Source organism: Notolepis coatsorum (assembly GCF_963971535.1).
Source record: "Notolepis coatsorum genome assembly, chromosome: 19".
Taxonomy (NCBI): Eukaryota; Metazoa; Chordata; class Actinopteri; order Aulopiformes; family Paralepididae; genus Notolepis; species Notolepis coatsorum.
The window spans coordinates 41,144,099-41,166,974 of record NC_140183.1 but is presented as its reverse complement, the minus strand read 5'-3'; the positions used below and the strand labels follow the sequence as shown (position 1 = coordinate 41,166,974).

At 41.9% G+C, this 22,876-nt stretch overlaps 1 protein-coding gene across 1 annotated transcript in view; it reads left to right on the top strand.

The window, feature by feature from the left end:
- Window positions 1–8,545, top strand: part of syngap1b (synaptic Ras GTPase activating protein 1b) — a gene marked incomplete at both ends in the record, with an annotated part of 516,339 nt that extends 507,794 nt beyond the window's left edge. Inside the window, one exon of the mRNA XM_084336516.1 lies at window positions 8,189–8,545. Coding sequence (XP_084192642.1) covers window positions 8,189–8,545 — 357 coding nt within the window. The remainder of the gene's footprint in view (window positions 1–8,188) is intronic.
- Window positions 8,546–22,876: the final 14,331 nt, after the last annotated feature.

Genomic DNA, 22,876 nt, shown 5'->3' with positions numbered 1-22,876 from the left:
CCCAAGTCTCTCTCTCTACACACACACACACACACACACACACACACACACACACACACACACACACACACACACACACACACACACACACACACACACACACACACACACACACACACACACACACACACACACACACAACACACACACTCAACTTAATAAATGACACGCATGTTGAATAGAAGCATGACCTTCACTTTGTCTCCTAACCTCTCTAATGCAGGAAACATCCAAGATAACAGTCTCCCAAAGGCTGTGTGGATTAATGAGCTGCTTTCAGATGCAGATGTCGTTCGGACTGCACGTTGTGGCGCCTTTTTGTCTCTCAGCCTCAGCATGAGCTGGCACATGGCATGTTAGGCTGCTCTAATGCTTTCAGGCTATTGGGTTTCTAACCATGTGTGTGGCGTTATGGATATGTACGTATGCATATTTGTGTTAGTAAGCATTTTCCTACGTGTCCTCCTGGCTTTCTGTTTCCCTCTGTGCCCCGAGTTGTGTTAGTACAGTATAGTATGGTATTGTATGGTATGTCTGGCTGTTGTGCTCCTCGACCCCTCACTGCCCTTCTGACTTCCCCTCAGTGCGCACCTCCTCTTCTGTTGCCGTCCCCCCCCCCCCCCCCCCTCCACCCCTCTCTCTATCTCTCCTCTCCTCTGTTGATGAGATACGGTGATTTCTCTTAGGGGAGGCGTCAATCCATCCTAGTGCAGCCTCGTCTCGCGCCTGTCCCACCCCGAGTGTCCAGGTAATAAACAAACCAGCATCCACCTCAGTGGAACCTCTCACTCTCCATCCATGTACCCTGCTGCCTCTCTCCACCTTGACTCCCTCTATCGTTCTCTGTGTGCGTCCCTGTCCTACGCAGCACCACAACTCACATTGGTAGGACTTTTTTAGGCCCAAAAGCCCAGTTTATTCTTCTTTCCCTAAAGATTTGTATTCATATAATAAAAAAAAGTTTACATTTATTTTATGTTGAGCATTGAGTATAGTGTTGTTGTTGGCAGAGAGGTTAGAGTGACGTTACAAATACTGTGATGCCCAAAAGGTTTTTACCAAACACTGTAGTTGAATGTGTGACTGTTGCAGTGCTCAACAGATGAAAATGCCATTGCTTTTCCACACACACACACACACACACACACACACACACACACACACACACACACACACACACACACACACACACACACACACACACACACACACACACACACACACACACACACACACACACACACACACACACACACACACACACACACACACACAGAGAGAAAGGGACATTGAACGTAGAGAGAGTGAGAGAGCCCCCCCCCCCCCCCCCTTCCTCACTAATAGAATTCCGCTGTTTACTCTATGCCACTTTGCATTTGATAAATGATTTACCCCGGAATCTATGAGCTTCTAGCCAATGGAAGAATTTCAGATCATAATGCAGAGAAATACAAGATCAGCTGTTTTCAAATGTTGGCATTTTGCTAAATCTAACAACTCCCTCATTACATTAATGATCACCTCATCATTTTGCTTGTTTTTGTTTCAATTCTACAGTATGGTTAGAATTATGCTACTGTATGGCAGGAATAACTAGTGTTACACAATTATCATAAACAGTTTGGCTTATACCTGTTCCCTCTGGTTCTCACAAGGATTTAAGGGGTTTGTAAGACATAAGTCTTACAACTTAAGTACCTTCTTCTTTAATACTGTTTTTCAGTCTGGCACCTTAGCACATTAATCAGTCATGAATGCGGTGACCTGATTCTCAAAGAATCTACAAGAATTTAAAGAAAAGTAAGGAATTAGTTAAGATGAATCCCAAATGATGTATTGATATCAAGACATACCCGGTTATGTATGCCACATAATTGTCAACAACCTTTATGAAGTAGCAATTTAAAACTATTTTTTTTGCAAGCAACTTAACGAGAAAAAAACTAAAAATTAAACAGAATTGACATAATGGATTCTGTGACCTGTGACATTTCAGTCTAGATCTGTGAACATGCACAATAAACAAGAGTCACTTGGGTACCACTTACATTACAGCTTGGGAATAACAGGATAACACCAAGGTAATGTATACATGATTGCTAGTTATTACATGATTAATAACCAGTTACTAGTAGAGTTACTACTATAGTTACAACTTGTAGTTCCTTTCCAATCTCTAACAGAGAGGGGAGTTCCTATGAAACGACATGGAGGAGACGGTAAAATGCAACACTGCCTGCGTCCCTTTACTTTCACTTTTACTCAGTGTAACACTTCACATTCATCACTTGTCCTCTGGTTAGCCTCCCATCGCAAGCCTTCCATTCAACAGAAGGTCAGAACCATGGACCTGCCCAAGTTCAATGTGTATCCTCTTAATCCACCACCTGCAGAGGTGGCAGATATATTTCAACTCCCAGTGGAGGAGCTGGATGCGTCTTCCCAAAAATAAGCTCTTACCTTGAATTAAACTAAAAAAAACTACTTAGAGAAAAAGAACAGTGCCTCAGTTTCACCAATTTATTTTGTCCATCAAACAAAACATGCTGACGTTTCAGCCTAGTCAGCCTCCATCAGAGCATGAAGGGAGAAGACTAGAGAGTAGAGAACAACAAAATGTTGAAGCGTGTTTTGTTTGACGGCCAAAATAAATTGGTGAAACTGAAGCACTTATCTTGTCCTTTTTCTCAAAGTTGGTGAGTGCTACCATACATCTTTTTTAAATATTTTGACTTACGTTTGTAACTTGAAAACAGAGATCGTAGGAGTGAAGGGATAGAACATAAACTGGTAAAGTTTTCCAGCCCCTGATTCCACATAGAAACTAAACTACATGTACCATCTGTTCCCCATGTAACAAACCATGGGCCATATTGGAGCAGCAGAGGGTCTTCTGTTGGAGGCCAAGAGGAGTGTTGAACGTTGATTGCTTGCCAGTGACCATCAGTTGCACTTAGCTGGGATGTTAGATAGATAGATAGACTAAAGATAGACTAGCAATGCTGCATTTCTTAGCTCTCTGTTTCCAGGTAATAAACCATGGGCTTTGTTGGGATGCTTGAAAGGGATTGGAGGGAAACCACACTGATAATTACTGGTAATTTCCTAGTTATTAGATAGATTTGACCATGTTATTACCCTATTACTACTGAGCTGTAATGTAAAGTGGTAGGCTTGCCTATGCCCCTTTCTTTATTTGCATGGTTTATTTACTGCATTATTTACTGTATTGACAGTAAATAGGAGACTATGAAAGACTGAATTTCTGGGGAAATGGGCAAATGTTCTGGTTGAGAGTTGTTAACACGACCATCTGTTCCAGAAAGAGTCTCATGGTCATATTATGGATCCAAACTTTGTTTCTCTGATTTCTAACCATCGGAGAATGTTGTTTATGTTCACGGGTATCGATTAGACCTTTTGTGGATTCTTTAAGAGTGACTTTCCCCCCCATAAACACACTTGAGATAAACTACATCCAGTGCACAATTATGCACGGTATATGTGTCTTATAGTGGAACACATTGAAATTCTCATCAACATATCCATTAAATTTGAGTCCCCCCCCCCCCCCCCCCTGCGCCTCCCCTCCGACTTGCCCTACGACATGACACAACGGGAATTATGGGAAATCTCCGTATCTGACACAATCCTCCCCTGAATAATATTGATTAATGTGCACATGTTTTTTTTATTTATTTGTATTATGATTCTGTGTGTCTCTGTGAATCTACGTGTCTGATATATGTGTCTGTGTTTGTGTTTGTGTTTGGCATCTGGGCACATCAGCAGTTTGAATGGCGGCGTAGGCCAGGTGATCACCGTGTCTGACGATACATGTGGTGTAGTCTGTGTGTTCTCCATTTTCTTTTAATTTGAATTTTAATTTAAACTCAAGTGTTCTTGGCTCGCCGAGTAGAACAGTCGGCATAGAGGTTTAAGTGGACCAACTTTAACTGTTTCACATGAAAGTGAGTTAACCAACAGTTGAGGCGTTTTAAAAAAAGATTTTACTTGGAACCCGGGGAAAGATCTACATTGCGCTTTGTAGACAGCCACCCTCACAATGAGATTGGAGGAGATGGGTAAGGACATGTCTGTATGATATCTGTGTCACCATTCCGATAGTCCACTATATGTTTTGTGTTTCTGTCTCCCGTACATTAACTTTCATTAGTTTCAGCATCTCTAAATAAACGTCCACGCCAAGTTGTTCAAGTAAATCTCTACAGGTGTGGGATTTTGAACAGTGAGTGATTGGCAACTTGCCTGTTTGGTAAGTTAAACGGATACGAGACATGTATACATTTCACTGTCTACAGTTTGCTGTTTGTCTTCTCAATAGACAGGTGTCATGGATTGACAGATATGGTTGAAAAAGGTTGGTTTATCATTTGTGGAACTAGTTTGATATTAGTAGGTAAAATAAGGAGTCCTGTCACCGTTCGGGTCGTAGCAGGGAATAGCTGTTCATAGCACCAGTTAGCACTAATGAATGCCATAGAAAATGTATGAATTCATGTATTTCTTTGGTTCTGATTGAGAAGAGAAAAGGTCCACCAATTCAGATCAGATTTTGGGGTCATTTCTTTTCTAGAAACACAGAAGCACCAACCGTTCACAATGGACACACCCACCAAGTACAAACAAACTCAGTGTTAATTATTCTAGCTTTTGACTCAATAAATTCAGTGTTAATTAGCCGTGACTCAATAAACTCAGTGTTAATTAGCCTTGACTCAATAAACTCAGTGTTATTTAGCTTTTGACTCAATACACTCAGTGTTATTTAGCCTTTGACTCAATAAACTCAGTGTTAATTAGCTTTTGACTCAATAAACTTAGTGTTAATTAGCCTTTGACTCAATAAACTCAGTGTTAATTAGCTTTTGACTCAATACACTCAGTGTTAATTAGCTTTTGACTCAATAAACTCAGTGTTAATTAGATGTGAACTTGTTTTGAATCATTCCTCTAATGGATTCCCTACAGAGGTATGCTTTCCTGTCTTCCCTTCAACTAGCGCTTCATTCCATTCATAATACAGTACATAATACCTCTGGTTTGTAAGCATTGAAGTTATGGACACTTTTTTTTTCTTTTTTTTTTACATATAAAATGGTATTTTACGTGTAATGAATTTTCTACAATGTTTGGGGAGAATACAAATAAACATGGGTTAAAATATTCTCTCACGTACCTTCAAGGTAGACTATGCAAACTCTTACATACATTAAGCTCCGTTATTAATCTGAGCTATCCTCATAGTTGTATATCGGCCCAGTAACTCAACTGTTTTCTTCTCCCCACTGCTCCAACACAGACCACAGTGAACAAGACTGGAAATGACGGCTTTGCACACAGACCTTGATAAAAACTAATAACTGAAATGAATCTGATATTTGCATTGATGTTTTTCCGCGCCAATGTAGGTAAGGATAGACCGCAAAACCAAACTCTGACTCAATCGCCGATCAAAAGTTCCAACCCAATGTGATGTTTAATATAAGAGCTCATTGTTAAATCGTCAATGAGTTTGGGTTAGAAATGTTGGTCTGCTGATTGGAACAAAGTGTTGGATTTCGTCCTGGAGCACTCTGCGCTAGCTTACCATGCTTTCAATTCTTTGCCGCTGAGTTCTATGTGGCTTTAGTTATTCTGCATGTATATAAATATACAGTGTGTCTTAGTAACTAATGCTATGCGCTGTTTTCATTTACTTTTAGAAATCTTACTTTTAGAGCCCTATATAACCTTGGAATTTAAGTATTTCCATAGTAACTTTAGTGGGTAACACTTTATAATAACACTCAGTTATAAGACCTTTATAAGGTATTTGTAGATAATGAACTAATCATGAACAAACCATTTATATACATTCGTAGATTATTATTAAATCATTTATAACTATATTTGTATAACATTTACAAATTAGTTCTACATTATTTATAACTCATTATCAACATTGTTTGTACTTGATTTGTTCATCATTAAATAATGTTGTTTAATGTGTAGTAACACATTTGTAGATGCTTTGAAAAATGGATATGAAAAAAACGACTATGTTCAACAAATGATTTGTTAAGACATTCATAAAACATCTATAAATCATTTGCAGATGCTATTGTGTGCCCTAATCTAAAGTGAAGCCTATTCATAATTAACAAATGTCTAATAGTTTGTTTATTTGTGGACTTTTAGGAATACACACGAAGCAATTACCAGACTTGTCTTTTCATGTTTAACAAATGATTTGTTAAGACATTCATAAAACATCTATAAATCATTTGCAGATGCTATTGTGTGCCTATTGATCATTCATCATTAACAAATGTCTAATACAGTTAATTATTTGTTTACTTTTTCATCACCTGTTACAAATGTTGTAGACAGCTTTCGGATACACCCTTCTTTGTGACATCAAACAGTGACACAATTAGGACTATAGATAAATGCAATTTTATTAACATATAAAATACATGTGCATAACATATATTCGTGATGCCCCGATATGTGATGATGACACAAGGGTAATAATTATTTGTATTTTCAGGCTGTATCGGCGCCTATACAGCCTGAAAATACAAATAATTATTACCCTTGTGTCATCATCACATACCGCAATATACTGAGCACACATTAGGAACAAACACATAATTCAAATGTAAGCGCCCACCACATCAAGTACGTCTACACAACATAAGAGTTGTAGTTCGGAAATGATGGAATAGATTTACCAACAAAAAAGGTGTTTAGCTCATACCTTAAAAGCGTGGGGCAGCACGAATAACTTGGCTCTGCTAATGTATCGTGCTACCATTCAACAGACGGCAACACACATGAAGTCAAGTCTCACTCGCGTGATACTTCCTCTACATGCTCTTTCAATACCTGGCCAGGGTACTCCTGGGTCCTAGTGCCCCCGAGGTTACACTATATGTTATGCACATGTATTTTATGTTAATAAAATTGCATTTATCTATAGTCCTAATTCTGTCACTGTTTGATGTCACAAAGAAGGGTGTATCCGAAAGCTGTCTACAACATTTGTAACGGTGATGAAAAAGTAAACAAATAATTAACTGTATTAGACATTTGTTAATGATGAATAGGCTTCACTTCAGATTAGGGCACACAATAGCATCTGCAAATGATTTATAGATGTTTTATGAATGTCTTAACAAATAATTTGTTGAACATGAACAAATAAATGGAGGTACAGTATAATCGTTTTTTCATATCCATTTTTCAAAGCATCTACAAATGTGTTACTACACATTAAACAACATTATTTAATGATGAACAAATCAAGTACAAACAATGTTGATAATGAGTTATAAATAATGTAGAACTAATTTGTAAATGTTATACAAATATAGTTATAAATGATTTAATAATAATTACGAATGTATATAAATGATTTGTTTCATGATTAGTTCATTATCTACAAATACCTTATAAAGGTCTAAAAACTGAGTGTTATTATAAAGTGTTACCCTCATTGGCGAAGAATGACAGAAATTTTGACTTTAACACATGTTTTTCCACACCCGTCACCGACAAACACTTCCTTTGCCACTCACCACAAGAAGATCAGGACCCTATGACCTTATGACCTCAAGAGTTTTAATTCCTTCCATCCCTTCTTTCTCTGTGCCCCCTTTCCTGTGCTGCCATTTCTATTGGTGTACGTCATACATCTACCCTGTGACTCATTTTCTTCTCTCTCTCTCTTTTTCTCCGTCTGTCTGTCTCTCTTTCTCTGTTATTCACTCTATCCCTTGTCACTTTATGTTGTTAATTTTATCTTCCCGCCTTACTCTGACACACTGCCATGGGGTTCACATGCACTCATGTACCTAAATACCATATCTATCTACTTCATGTGATGATGTCATAAACCCCGCCCATGTAATATTCCCTTATCTCCTGGTGCCTTCTCTTCATTTGGCATCTCTTTGCTTTGCCCGGTTTGTCCTCTTCTTGTCTTTATTTCCCCTCGTAAATATCCTCCACCACACTTTCTTTACTATCACTCTGCTCCCATGTCACATGTTCCTTTTCACCCTGTTGATTGGTCATCTCCCGGTATGTCCCTTGTCATCCCTCACCTCCACCTCCGACTGCCATCTCTCCCTCCTCCCACTCCTCCTCTTCCTTCCCCCTCCTTCTCTCTCTATCTCGCTAGGAGGTGCAGCTTTCCTCCCTGGATTCTGCAGACCCCGGTGTGAACACTGAAGGTGGAGGGGGAGGTGGAGGTGGAGGAGGAGTAACCAACGCCCCAGGCCCCAGAATCTCTTCCTCCGGTGTCTCCTCTGACAGCTCACCCCGCAATGGAGCCCTCCCCCAAACCGTAGACCACCTCTCTCTGTCCACTCTACATCATCCTCAACAACAACAACAACTACCACCACCTAGTCAGAATGGAGAGCTCCGTGGCAACCAAACATCCTCCCCCATGACAACCTCACAGGCTGCTGGGACCACGGCAACAGCGCTAACAGTCATAGCAGAAGAAGGGGGAGTAGGTCAAACACAACACTGAGCCAAATCAGAGAGAGAGATGACTCAATTAAAAGGAGAAATCTAAAAAAATTTAACGAAAACAAAAAAGAAACGCTAGCCCCACCCTCCTCGATTTGTGGAGAACAAACGAATATTTTGCCAAATCTTCCCAGTTGATAAACCGAGCAAGAGAGAGAAGAAACATGCGTGGGAGAGGAATAGTTATTGTACAGCTCCTTGTGCATTATGCATTAACACAACGACAAAGGGCTTTTCAACTGACACTCGTTTTCTTGAGCTGCTCAGACTGAGATTTAGTGAGTATCACTCTTGCAGGACAAGATAATGATACCCCTCACATACTATACTGTACAACGTTTGAGTCAATCAAACTAAAAGCATTTGACATACTGTACAGGTATATAATCGCTACACCAAGCCAACATCTGAACATTTGCTTTGTGTGCTCATCGCCTGTCTGTGGTTTCATGAAAACAAAACAAAAAGACAATAAAAAGGAACAAGCATTATAGAATGTCTCACACCCCAAAGACTTCTCAGTAGCCATTAGCATAGAGCTGCTTTAAGCCCGTTTGAATCCCATGGTTTGAATCCCATGGATACAGGTATGCTCCTTATTCCTGTCCTGAATACGCTATCTTGCAATTTCCGTAGGTAGAGGTGTGACGATGTAGTCTGGCTTCCTTAGTGCCTTTGAATGTCTTGCAACAGGGTTTTCAAGTAACCGACAGAGGTGACGGAGGTAGATCCAAATTAGCTTTGCTTGAATAAGGAAACGGACTGATGGTGGTGAAAAAGGAGAGCTTCAAAGTCCAGAGATCAAACAAGATAGGAGTTTTGAGAGACAAAAATCTATGGAAGTTGCGCATAGACTTTTTTCTTTTTAAATCTAAGGGACTTCTTGTTGTTTGGACTGAGCTCGTGCAATTTTTCTCTTCTCAATCTCAGAACTGATGTGTGAAAAACTGGTGCTAAACAGAAACAAATGGTGCCATTTCCAAGTCAAATGTCTGTGTCTGCCATAGCACTGCCTCTCCTCTCATCTCTCCACTCACTGTCTCTCTCTCTCTCTCTCTCTCTCTCTCTCTCTCTCCAGCTGTTTTTGCAGAGGCATTCTTTTCTTTCAATATGGTTGTATGTGTCTATGTGTCTGTTCTGTGTGTCCCTCTGTGTTCTTATGTCTAACGGGTAACGGGGTCTCCATGTCAAGGTTCAGTCAAAACGCCTCCTCCAATCTCTTAACTTCATATGATTTTAAGCAGACAGTGTGGTCTCAAAGGGGATAGATCATTCCAAGAATAACCGTCACAGAGTTATTTCAAATTTGGGGGTAACTGCTCCCCCGAAATGCTGTTTTTGTCAGTGTCATCACTCAAGTGTCGGTTTCTCTTGTTATGACACGCCCCTCGGTTTACAAACGTGTCACTCACGATTCACTGAAGCTGCTTTGAAAAAAACTTTGGTGTCCGTTGTGTTTAGGGTACAGAACGCTCACATGATTAGCCTCTTTTTTAATTCTATTTAAGCAGTTCAGCAGCTAGTTCACTACCTAGTTTATTTTATTTTTTTATTGAATTGACTTTGTTATAAAATGCATGTTTAATTCTAGGGTAAATTAAAATGCGGCTGAGTTACACAATCATTTAAAAAAAAATATATATATATATATATGTGTTATGTGACACCTTTTTCCCATCCATTCCAGAGCAGTTAACTACATTTTGAAGAAAGACCACTTTTTGTTGCAGGGAATGTTGTCCATACATACAACATGTTCACTTGAAACGTTCACTCTGAAATTTGTCACGCCATCTTTTCGGGAGAGTAGCTACCATTCCAACCATTAACCTTGCTGTAGCCAGTTAATTCTAGCCATCAAGTGCCTGGGATTCAGAGTATCAACATCCTTTGGCCAGTAGACTAGTCAGTCATCAACCAAATCTCAGAGACAAAAAACGAAAGCAGAGAATAATTTAATGTCCCTGTCGAGGAAGAACTCTAAATATCCAATGATGAACACGCTTATTTTTTTGCACTTAACAAAATTACCTGTGTCAACTGCTGAAACATCAGTCTTTGAAAATGTTTGTAATGTGTTTGTCATATCCCTTCATTCTGTGTATGAACTGTCAGTTTCGGATGTGAATCTGTGTTTTTTTGTCTTTTGTAGCCTCACGGCTGGTGGTGCTCGACGACACCTCAACTTGGTAGCTTAGAACCATGAGTGGAACCGAGATACATTGGAAGAGCTTCAGCCTAGCATTGTAGTGTCAGACATTTTAAGTTTGAAGAGAACAAATGACTCGCTCTCGAGGGGAGAAATAGCTAAAGATATAGAGCTTTGGGGGTCAGCTGTATCAGCCATAAAAAACTGAAAAGGTGAGATTCACAAGGAGTGAACCAGAAGAGTGACTAGTTGAATCACCAAATCTTAATAACGCTAGCAATTTTACACAGGGAACGTTTCTCCATCTTCTATTTTGTCAAGACAGCTACTTTTTACTGATGAAAAGAGTTGTATCAGTAATAAACATGGGATTTAAAGCAGCTAAGATTTAACATCAGTGTCTTTGTAGATATGTTAGATGACAGGGTCTGTGATTGAGAAATGAATATTGACATGAATATACCTGTATACCTCAGCGACATAAAATTGAGAGACTCAGGTAAACAAGCAATTGCCTCAGAGGTGAACACAAAAACTGACAAAAAAAAGAGATTAGTCCAGCTTTGGAATGATTGCCACCAGGGTGTAGTTGGTCCACCTAGAATGAAATCTCTTAGCTATGATTCAATAGCACCTGATCACACACCTCCCTCGTTCCTTCTCTCTCTATCTCTCTCTGTCTCCCTTCTCTCCCCCTAGCCACTCACGCAGCTTCGCGGAGGACAATCGGGAAGCTAAAAGGCTGATCCACCGCGGGCGCTCTGCGGGGTGGCACAGCCAAATGTCAAGAGCCCTCTCTCGTGACGCGATTGGCTGACAAAGGGAGAACGTGGGGCATTGGTCCCAGTCTCCTTGCTTAAAGGATGTCCCAGAGCCCCAGAGGACCATGTACGGACCTGCTGGGCTCTTCACCCTGCTTTACTTGGGCCCCTCTCTCTCTCTGACCGGATCACTGGATTTGCACGGGTCTGACGCTGTGCGATTGGATATAGGATTTTCTCTTTCAAGATATAGGCCCAACATGCAGCATAATGGTGTTTGTTGACTTGACAAGCATGTGAAGAACAGCTATGCAGACCGATCAATCAGTTAAAACAAAGGAAGGCAAAGGTAAAAGGAAGGAAGGCACATTGCTAAAAACAAGAGAGAGAGAGAGGGGGAGATGTATTGTACTGTTGGTAAGATGTATTTCCAAGGTGCTTGACTTATTTTTCTTTATTTTTCAATGAACTAACATTTAGCTTAATTTTAAAGCATTTATTTTGTTTCCTCTCCCTACTAGTCGTTTTATTAACATCACTATTTGATATTTCTTTGTTGTATCTGCTCTCTTTCTATAGGATTTCTCAAAGCATTGTTTGCAGCTCACCTCATTCTAGTCCACTTTTAGACCGTGTCTCCTCTACATATTTTTCCTTTGGGTGTGATTTCTCAGTTCATCGTTTTTTAGCTCCTCCGTTTGTGTCTATTTCAGACTTTGATTTTAAAAGTAAATATGCACAGTCTATACAAGTGAAACTGCTTCAGAAATCTTGCTTCAATGAAAACTTTTAAAAACTGGACAGTATGATATTATTTATATTTCTATGATAACTGCTTATTCTTACACATAGTAGGAGAGAAAGAAAAGAAACAAAAACTCATCAGAAATCTTCCAGAGCAGATATTTATTTCTTGATAAAGATAGATGCATCTATCTGATGGAAGTTCATAAATGGTCAATTTTATATATGAACCAAGTTTTCTTATTAAGACAATCTTAACAGAACTCTGAGGAGAATAGTTGCTCTTGGATTGTGATGAAAAAGGACAGACGTGTGTTTTACCTGCTCCCCTTAACAACAATCTGCACGCTGCTGTGACCTGTGTTCCTCGGCTTCCTGCTTATAATCCTTCTAACATTGAGAACAAAGCGGAGGGACGACTATATCGCCACAGAGCTCTCCGTCATGTGGACGATCTTAACGCCTCTCTTTGGACAAGGACATCATTGCCGTCTGTCAATTTTGTGTCTCAGTTCAACCCTCTCTGTCCGGAGCTTAATTGAGCAGAGGTGAATTGACGGATTCTCGGTTTCAGGGTCTGTTTGACAGAATACCAGAGCCGAGTTGCTGTAAAACTCCCCTTTTATTTATTTCAACGGACTCCACTGACTCCATGCCATTTTGCATCCCTAACCACAGACTATTGTCAGAGAGAGATATATTAGAGGTTCTGCTGAAATGAGTGAACGTTTGTGTGTATATAAGTGTGTGTGTGTGTATACTGGATACAATTTTTGTGTATATATTGGATAAATGTGTATATATGGTATGTCTATGTGTATATACAGTTTGTTTATGCAGAGTGTATATTTATTTGATCCTCTAATGTCTCTCTCTACAGACATGTCTTCTCAAGTTAACATGGAAAGGATGCTTACTTTAGTGTATGGAAAGCTATAAGACACACTTTCTGCATATGGCTGAATATCAGCAATATATCAGCTTATCTGTATTCTTGAAGCTCTCATACATACAGTAACTCATAATCTTTGGCTTGCACTCATTTTGCTGACCAACTGAAAGCTTTTTTTTTGTTTCGTTTTTTTTAAGTAGATTTGGGTGACCAAGCAATGTTTGTACATAATATAGAATAAGACAATATTTCCAGAGACCTCCATCTACATTTCTTTGAGTTTTTGCGTATCTGATTTTTACAGTTTAGGTTCCTACAGTATATGTTTGCAATGGTTGTCATTCAGAGTTATATATTTAATCTGACAACCCTTATATATTCCTTAACATTTTGTTCCCCAAATCCTGCCTATCATGGAGCAGTCTAACCTTTTGTCCGCTGGAGATTTGGTTAGGATGGCAGCACTTCCATGAAAGTGACGCCATCGCAATTAACCTATCTCAAACCCTGCCCTCCTTTCTTGATCATCCAATTGCAACTGTCGCTTTGTCCGAAGGGAGACAACAGTTGCAACCGGAAAATAAGGAAAAGAGGGCGGGTTTGAGATAGGTTAATTGCTTGTTTTTGTATAGGTCCTTTACAAAGTCATTGTGCCCCCCCCCCCTATACCCCTCCCCTACCTGAGACCTGTCAGCCCTGCTGGTCGCTCATCTTCATATCCCTTGACAAGCCATAGCTCCTCACCCAAAATTCCTGTATTGTTGTTTTAAAAAAGGACAGACATTTGGGGATTTTGTGTATATTAATGGAAGAGTGGTGTTGAAGAGTGTATTGCAGTTGTATATGGATTTATTATGAATGTGGATATTCTGATCATTGAATTATTATTGGAATAATGATAATGATTATTTCCACTTTGATTTTGTTGATGAATTCCTTTGATGCAAATTCCATAATTTTTTTCTTTTTGAATAAACCGGAATTTATATTTTTCGGGTGGGTGAATCTTGGAGATAGAAATACGTAAATAAATTAATAAATAAACAAATAATTAAATTCTTAACTTGGTGTAGTCTTTGGTTATTTGGTGATTTTTCCAGCATGATATATCTGTAGTCAAGCAAGGTCACCTTCTTTGTCTGAGGACAGAGTTTCCTCGCCTTCCACTTATTACCATTGACTTATGGGAGGTAAGTTCATGCCCCAAGGTTCCTTTTGGGAAGGAAAACCGATCCTCTGAAAAGTCCAAAAATACCACAACATACTTTTAGAACTAAATAAACAAAGACAATTTTGATAACTGGGACACTGCTTGAAGTTAGAGTTATTGTTTTGCTATGTTGGTGCCACTTTGTTTACAGAGAGAGAGTGAGAGCTCTCACTGTGACACAAGCTGTTACCAAACAGTTGTGACTTTATCTCCATGGGTGTGACAAAAGAATCATGACGTTTTTCAAAAACGGATATACAGTATAACACAGGTTTTTATTAGTTTTACATTGAATCTTATTTGACCTTTTTATTCTTCTCCTCCAACCATTGCCATTACTGCTGTTGACAAAAAGGCAACTGCTTGATTAGATTAATTATATTTACATTTTATGCAATGGTGCTGGTAACGAGTGGCCAAACACACATGCACAAGAAGGTACACATGGAGGCATTATATGAGAGGAACAGGAGTATGAGGAGGGTAGGGGGCTTTCTCACTAACCATGGACCGCTGAAATAGGTGGTTCCGGGTGCGCGCCAGTGGGAGCGGGGGGCGTGGTGTACAATAGCCTAGTGACAATGCCCCCAAAATGTTGAGATACCCCTACCGGAGGTAGAACAAAACACAACAATGTTTTTCCTCATCTCTAAGGTCTCCCATATGTGAAATGGATTCTTGTATACAAATATTTTACTGCAAAAATGGTTAAATTGATAGATATTGTTATACACCCCCAAAGGAAAAAACAACCAAAATATAGCCTGGCCGTATGGGAGTTGAGACATATAAACTCATGTAGATTAATAATACAAGCTCCAAGAGCTTTCAAACTTGACATGCTAAGAGTCAGACAGTTGCTTAACCAAATAGAAAAACCTGGATGTGAATATCTGTATGCATGTAGGAAATATATACCTATGTACACATACTTAAAATAAGCGGAAATGTAAAAAATGAATATCTATGCAGAATGTTCTCATTTACTTTGTAGTAGCTCTGCCATGGATTGTCATAGAAACACAGACGAGGGCTTTTTCGGAAAGGTGTGGTTGTGCTGAATCCAGCAATACCACATGTGTAAATATAGCATGCATGGTCCGGGAGTTACATCAGTAAATGTATGAGGTGTCCTAAATGAAAGAAAATGAAACATTGACATAATTAAGTCTTCAGTCCAAAGCCCATTATCAGTGGTGAGAAGCATGTTGACAAATTCAATGTTACTGCAAAGTAAAGTCACTTGAGGTAATGTTCTGGTCTATATTGTTAATATATTTATGATACATTTAATAATTTATATATTTCATATGATACATTTTATGATACTTCATATGGAAACAAAGATCCAATTGAATCAGGTTGAAATTGAAATAGAACACCTTTATTTCAATCTACTGCGTTCTGAGCCCCCTGCTGTATTCACTGTACACACATGATTGTGTGGCCAGGTTCAGCTCCAACTCCATAGTGAAGTTTGCGGACGACACATGGTGGTGGGGCTGATCTCTAACAATGACAAGAAGGCCTATCGGGAGGAGGTTGATGAACTGGCACCGGCTGGTGCCGGGATAACAGCCTACTCCTGAACATTGGTAAAACCAAAGAGCTGATCGTGGATTTTAGGAGTATACAGCAGGTGACACACACGCCACTGCAGATAAATACTGCAGATAAATGGGACAGGGTGAGCAGTTTCAAGTACCTGGGAGTCCACATCACAGAGGACCTGACATGGTCAACACATAGATTCTGTGCTGAAAAAGGCAAAACAGCGCCTCTATCACCTGAGACAGTTAAGGAAGTTCAGAGTATCGGGGAAGATACTCCACTCCTTCTATTCCGGGGCTGTAGAGAGCATTCTGACTGGAAACATCACTGCCTGGTTTGGAAACAGCACGGCACAGGACAGGAAGGCCCTCCAGAGAGTGGTGCGCTCAGCAGAGCGGACTACGGGTATTGCACTACCACCCCTGCAGGACTTATATAACAGGAGGTGCAAATCCAGAGCCTGCAGAATAATGAAAGACCCCCATCACCCCAACAACAGCCTGTTCAAGCTGCTGCGGTCAGGCAAGCGCCTACGTACACTACACACGCTACGAGCACAGAGAGACTCCGGCTCAGCTTCTTCCCCCAGGCCATCAGAACACTGAACTCTCCACTCACAAGTACACATGAGCACACACACACAACACACATGCTGGACGTCCTTGCACCAACCTGGATGAGCTGAGGTACACACTAGCATCTACCACAGATTCATCAGCTGCAAATCTACCCCCAACAGAAGATGCCTTCCAGCAACATGTGTTGAGAGCCTTGTACCAAACAGCAGTGTGGCGTCACAACCATCTGGCCAAGCCTCTTCTCTGGAACCCAGTTGGTAGAGGGTGGAGGCTCAGAGAAGATGGATCCATTGAACCTGTTATGTTCCAGAAAGCACTGGCACCTATACAAGCTTGTACCAAAACACGGAAGAGGCTTCTGTATCAACTTGCTGACACACACAACGTCGTTACTGTAATGCTTTCATGCTTGCTTGAATTTTGGGCAGATAAAAACATACAGCAACAACTGGACAATACCCACAAAACGATATGTATGGGCAATTTGGCGAGTTCAGACATCAACCAAACAAGCATGTTGAGCATCACGGCTCAGTGGATGAAAACATGAAGCCACGTTACAAGCACAAGACTTCCCTGGCTCGCATTAGGCCTGGCAATTTTTTTTGCCATTGCCATGTCTATACATTGGTTTCTTGTTCGAATGCATTTATTTTCTATAGACCAGTGGTGCCCAACCAGTCGGCCGTGATCGACCGGTAGATCAATGACATGCAATATAATTGACGCGAGCAATGTTAGCTGCTAACTAGTAATAAATAGGCTAAGCTAACTAGCGTTAGCTAACTAGCGTTAGCCGCTAACCCTGGAAAACGCTCAAAGCGGACTCCACGACACCAGTTCCATTCGTGAGAAAAGGGGGTGGGTTATATTGACAAGGCTTGACAACAGAGGTTCAAATATAACTTCATATTTATTGGTTATTCGTTTCTTTATATCAGCATCCAGTTTCCACCACCGTGTGTTAAACTCTTCCTGTGTTGACGTTCGAGCGTGACATCATCGCCTACGGCAAGCTTACACGCTCAAAACGCAAACCGTAAACAAAACCCGGAGCGCACCAAGATTGCAGTGTACGCAAACTAGAGGGGGGAGAGGGAGGGGGAAGTTCGCACCCAAGGACGGAGCGAGGACGGAGCGGAGCTGATTCGACCCCGAATGGCAGTGAGAAAGACTGTATGGGCTTCGTGTGTACCTTAGCTGTGTGACTTTTGGTGACATGTGACAAGGCCTTCCACTGCTGAGACAAGGATGTCTCGCACAGCCCCTACACCAGGGCCGCCTGGGAGAAATGCGAGGCCCTGTGCGAGATTGAAACGCGAGGCCCCCCCCCCCCCTAAAGGTAAAAAGAAAAAAAAGTATTATTATTATTATAATTTTTTATTTTTTTTCATACAGCCAACATATTCTTAAATAATAGCGCTGCGCTGCAAGAGAGAGAGAGAGCGAGAGAGAGCTCCCGTTCTACAGTCAATATACAGTGTTATCGCTTTGTAACACTACAAATTTCTCCACAACACACATGTACAAGTGGCAGTAATGCAGAAAATCCAGCAAGGGAAGAAGCAGTGTAGAAAACAGGTGGAGTTTTTGCCTAGCAATGGGAATGCTTTCGCTGTACTGTGTAGATAGAAGTACACACTCTAGTGTTGATGTCTTTGTTTACAAGGCTTCAGGTATGGTTGCTCTGCTACAAACACAGTAGAGCAGCTGTGTGCACATCCAACCTGTTTTAGGCCAGGTGCAGGATAAAACTAAATGTGACTGAAGGAAAAATTGCAATGAACTGACCGACACAATTGACAACTATAAGCAATGCAATGCTCAGAGAGAGAGAGAGAGAGAGAGTCTGTGATGATCCAGACAGAGAGAGTCTGTGGTCCAGAGAGAGAGATGAGTCTGTGGTCCAGACAGAGAGAGAGAGAGAGAGAGAGAGAGAGAGATGGGTCTGTGGTCCAGACAGAGAGAGAGAGAGAGAGAGAGAGAGAGAGATGGGTCTGTGGTCCAGACAGAGAGAGAGAGAGAGAGATAAGCAAGACAGCTAAGATGAGCCCCTAAAGGATATTCAACTTTTAATGGAAGAACAAAACAGAAGGAAAAGATAACTTCAAAGGCAACATGAATATACATAGATCCAAAAGGACAAAGATCAACACTTAAATCCAAAGAGAAGAGGATCTATACCAGAGAAAACAAAGTAGCAAGGAGCCAACGGCCGACATCAGCTAAGGAGGCTAACTGCAAATAGAGTAGCCAGGTACTGACACCAGGTACACACCGTTAGCTACGACAGCTAGCCGGCCCGTTTGGCTCAATATAACGTTAGCTACGTTAGCTAGCCGGCCCGCTTTGGCTCAATATAACGTTAGCTACGTTAGCTAGCCGGCCCGCTTTGGCTCAATATAACGTTAGCTACGTTAGCTAGCCGGCCCGCTTTGGCTCAATATAACATTAGCTACGACAGCTAGCCGGCCCGCTTGGCTCAATATAACGTTAGCTACGTTAGCTAGCCGGCCCGCTTGGCTCATTATAACGTTAGCTACGTTAGCTAGCCGGCCCGCTTGGCTCAACATAACGTCTACGACAGCTAGCCGGCCCGCTAGCTCAACATAACATTGGCTACGATAGTTAGCCGGCCCGCTAGCTCAACATAACATTAGCTACGATAGCTAGCCGGCCCGCTAGCTCAACATAAGGTTAGCTACATTAGCTAGCCGGCCCGCTGGTCCAACAGAACGTCAGCTACGATAGCTAGCCGGCCCGCTGGCTCCACATAACGTTAGCCAACATAACGTAGCCACGATAGCTAGCCGGCCCGAGAGAGAGAGAGAGATATCTCCACGGCGGGAATAGAATAGATTCATTAAAAACTCACCAAACGTCCAAGAGGATGGAGACAACCGCGTGGAGTTGACGAAGTTCATCTGCCGAACGACCGTCCTCTTCATCTTGGCATAACAATGCTGCACGCGCTCTCTCTAGGTTAGCTAACGCTAGTTAGCCTTTAGCTAAGCTACTAGCCGACATGGCTATCCCGACTGAACCACACGTTAGCACTCGATATTATAACGTAGCTAAAGCTAACTAGCTGTCCCTGCCTTTAGCTAAGCCGACATGGCTAGCTTGACTGAACTTTCTAACATGCAACAACTTTCATCTTCAGTCCATCTGCCGAACGACCATCCTCTTCGTCTTGGCTGGCATAACCTCCAATGCTGCACGCGCAAAATAGTCAGACGCAGCTGACGCACGCCGGCCGACTGTACACATGTAACCCCTCCCTTCGTTGAAACCAATAGTATGTCTGCTGCAGAGCCCCAGAGCTCCAATAGTGTATCTGCAGTCTGCAGAGCCGCAGAGCCAGGAACAAGTCAGACACATTCTACAAACGTGTCTAATGTGAAATATATAAGCATATAAGCAAAACTAGATTTTAGGTCTGTGATGAAAAAGGGCCTCGCGGGAAGGGGGGCCTCGCAAAAAATAAATTTAAAATTTAAAAAAATAAAAAATATTTATTTTTAATTTTTTTTAATTTTATTTGTGCAAGGCCCCCCTTCCTGCGAGGCCCTGTGCGACTGCACTGCTCGCACACCCCCTGAGGCGGCCCTGCCCTACACCACCAGCGAGGGGAGAGTACATCATCGAGAGGTACGGGGGCGACATAGTGATGTACAACGTGGAATATTAAGCCTAATTAAGTAAAAGTACTTTGTTACTTGCCACCCCTGCCAGGTAGAGTATTGGGTTATTCTTTCAAACCACTGCATATTATCACTACTGTACATGAACACAGTGGGTCATTAACACTACTGTACATGAACACAGTGGGTCATTAACACTACTGTACATGAACACAGTGGGTCATTAACACTACTGTACATGAACACAGTGTGTCATTATCACTATACATGAACACAGTGGGTCATTAACACTACTGTACATGAACACAGTGGGTCATTATCACTACTGTACATGAACACAGTGGGTCATTAACACCCGGTCTGACGCCCATGATGGTCAATCTAGTGGGCCGCGACCAGGACCTGGTGATCCCAGGATTCTCGAGCGGATGCTTCTCTGTCCCGTGCAGGCCCCATCTTTCATATAAAAATGAAAGTACACCCTAAACGAGGAAATGTGGGCATAGGATCTTCTTTATCCGGAGTTCCATGCTCAAAGTCGGCTGCAGCCCGAAATGGGAACTGTGCTGGCCCCGCTGTATGTCTGGATCACCGTTGTAAACTGTGTTTTGACATTCTTTTTCTTTTCCCTCTTAGGGGAGGGACTTGGACAGCGGCCTGTCTGAAGTGTGGCTTGTTATGTCGTTGTGTACAGTTCAGGTGATAGCTGCTTAGCTGGCGTGCTAGTTGTGGCCTACTGTGTTAGCCAGTCAGCTGTTAGCTGCGGCGCTAGCCCGCTGTGTTACCAGGCTAGTAAACATTAGCTTGTTGCTATCAGTCGGATAGCTGCTTAGCTGGCGTGCTAGTTGTGGCCTACTCTGTTAGCCAGTCAGCTGTTAGCTGCGGCGTTAGCTCGCTGTGTTTACCAGGCTAGTAAACGTTAGCTTGTTGCTATCAGTCGGACGGCTGTTAGCTTAATGCTACACTGTTGAACGTTTTCTATGACTATAACATGCCTTAAACACTCTGACTACGACGTCATCTTTGACAGAGGATGTTAGTCGAACCTACACCGGGAGCCCTGCCAGCGAGGACTGCGTCAACATGGAGAAACGTAGCGGCTGGGTGGCGCAGCAACGCTACCCTCGTCGCCGACACAGGGATGCTGTGTTCAACTTCGGTGTCCCGTTAGCCAGATTGCAGTTCTCTTGGCCTGCGCTCAGGGTAGGAAGGTCCCGACTGGACTTTAAACACTTCTTCTTTCCTTCCCTTCTAAATGTTTTGTAATAACGATGTTTTCCAAAACGTGTGTTGCTGCAATACATTGAGGATACGACGCGTGTTGTGTGTGAAGTGTCTTGTCACTGGTATAGCTTCTCTCTCCATGGAAATCGGGTTGTTGTTTACATGTGTAAAAATGATCTGGTTAGTTGTGATGAGAACATGTGTGTTCATGTAACGTGAACTCACAACTAAGGGGGTTAATTAACCTATAAAGCTATGCTTAGTGACATGTGATTGAGGAATGAATTCTTTTCTCAGCCTGTAATGACAATGAACAGTGTGTTCACATATTAACAGGGTTACCTGTTCAACTTGGTCGTATCAAGGGTAAGGAAGGAGGGGTGATCCCCCCGGTTTCCCTGGGGCTTCCCCACCATCCTCTCAGACATGTTGTTTACAATATATTGTGTCACTGTGTTTGTGGGGATACGATGTAACCCTCAGCTTAATTGCTGGGGTTGTGCTTTCCGCTTGAGAAACTATATTTTCCTAAAGAAAAGATAGTTTGGTCACTTATCATGTGTGCTTAGCAAGGCCTGTGGCCAATACATAATCGAGGATTCTGTATTCTCTCGTTATGAAAAACGGCGTTCCTCTGTAGCAAGAGTGTACTTTTGCCATTTTTTGTTGTGATGAAGGGTTGTGTGTGTCTTGTGATCTACAACTGGGTTAGGTTTGGCCACAGAAGCACATGTGTAAGTCTGGTACCGGGGCTCTTCTCTATTCTGTGTTTTTTCCTTAGTAAAAATCAGATAGCAGGTTAGCACATGAGCTGTGTGAAGCTGTTAGATACTTCATGTAGCAGACTATGACTGTGTCATGCTCTATTTGTCATTACATCGTATCATGGGTGTGGGGTCGTAAAGGGATGAACTGGTAATCCTTTCCTCCCCTTTTCTGATTGGTCAGGGGTTAAAACCTCCTGTCTTTCAAGGTTCCTGTCACGTTGCTGTTCGGCACGTTACAGGGTAAGAGGGGGGGGGGGGGAGTTTCCTGGTCCCATGCCCTGGAAGATTGGGCGTGTGCACCGCAGAAATCCCCCCGCCATAGAGTACGTCACTGAGCGCGTCTCTGTTGGTAAGACTTCCGTGAGTTGTTCAGGTCCATGTTATGGTTCTGTTTCAGGGAGTTGTCAGAGCTCCTCCTCACGAAGCTCCTCCTCTGGCCTTCTGTGAGTTCGGACTCTCCTTCCCTGTGAGGGAGCCTCCTCAGAGTTCAGAGCCTCCTCCTCAGATTGTCAAGGTGAGTAGAACTTCAAAAAGGAGTTCTGCTCTATTGTGTGTGTATTTGATTCAAATTCGATTATTGAGTGTGTATTGGTTCAGTGCCTCCTCCTTGGAGAGCCCTAACCCAAGTATTACATAGCTCAATGTTGCAATATATTCTTTTCAATCTATACAGCTCGCGTGGGAAGTCTCTCTGGGGATTTCCGTCTCCTCCCTATGGCGAGGGTGGTGGGATGTAAAAATGTAAACAATTTTTACACTCAGCTGCGTCACGTGCAGGGAGCGAAATTAACTTTTTGACTCACCGGCCAGTG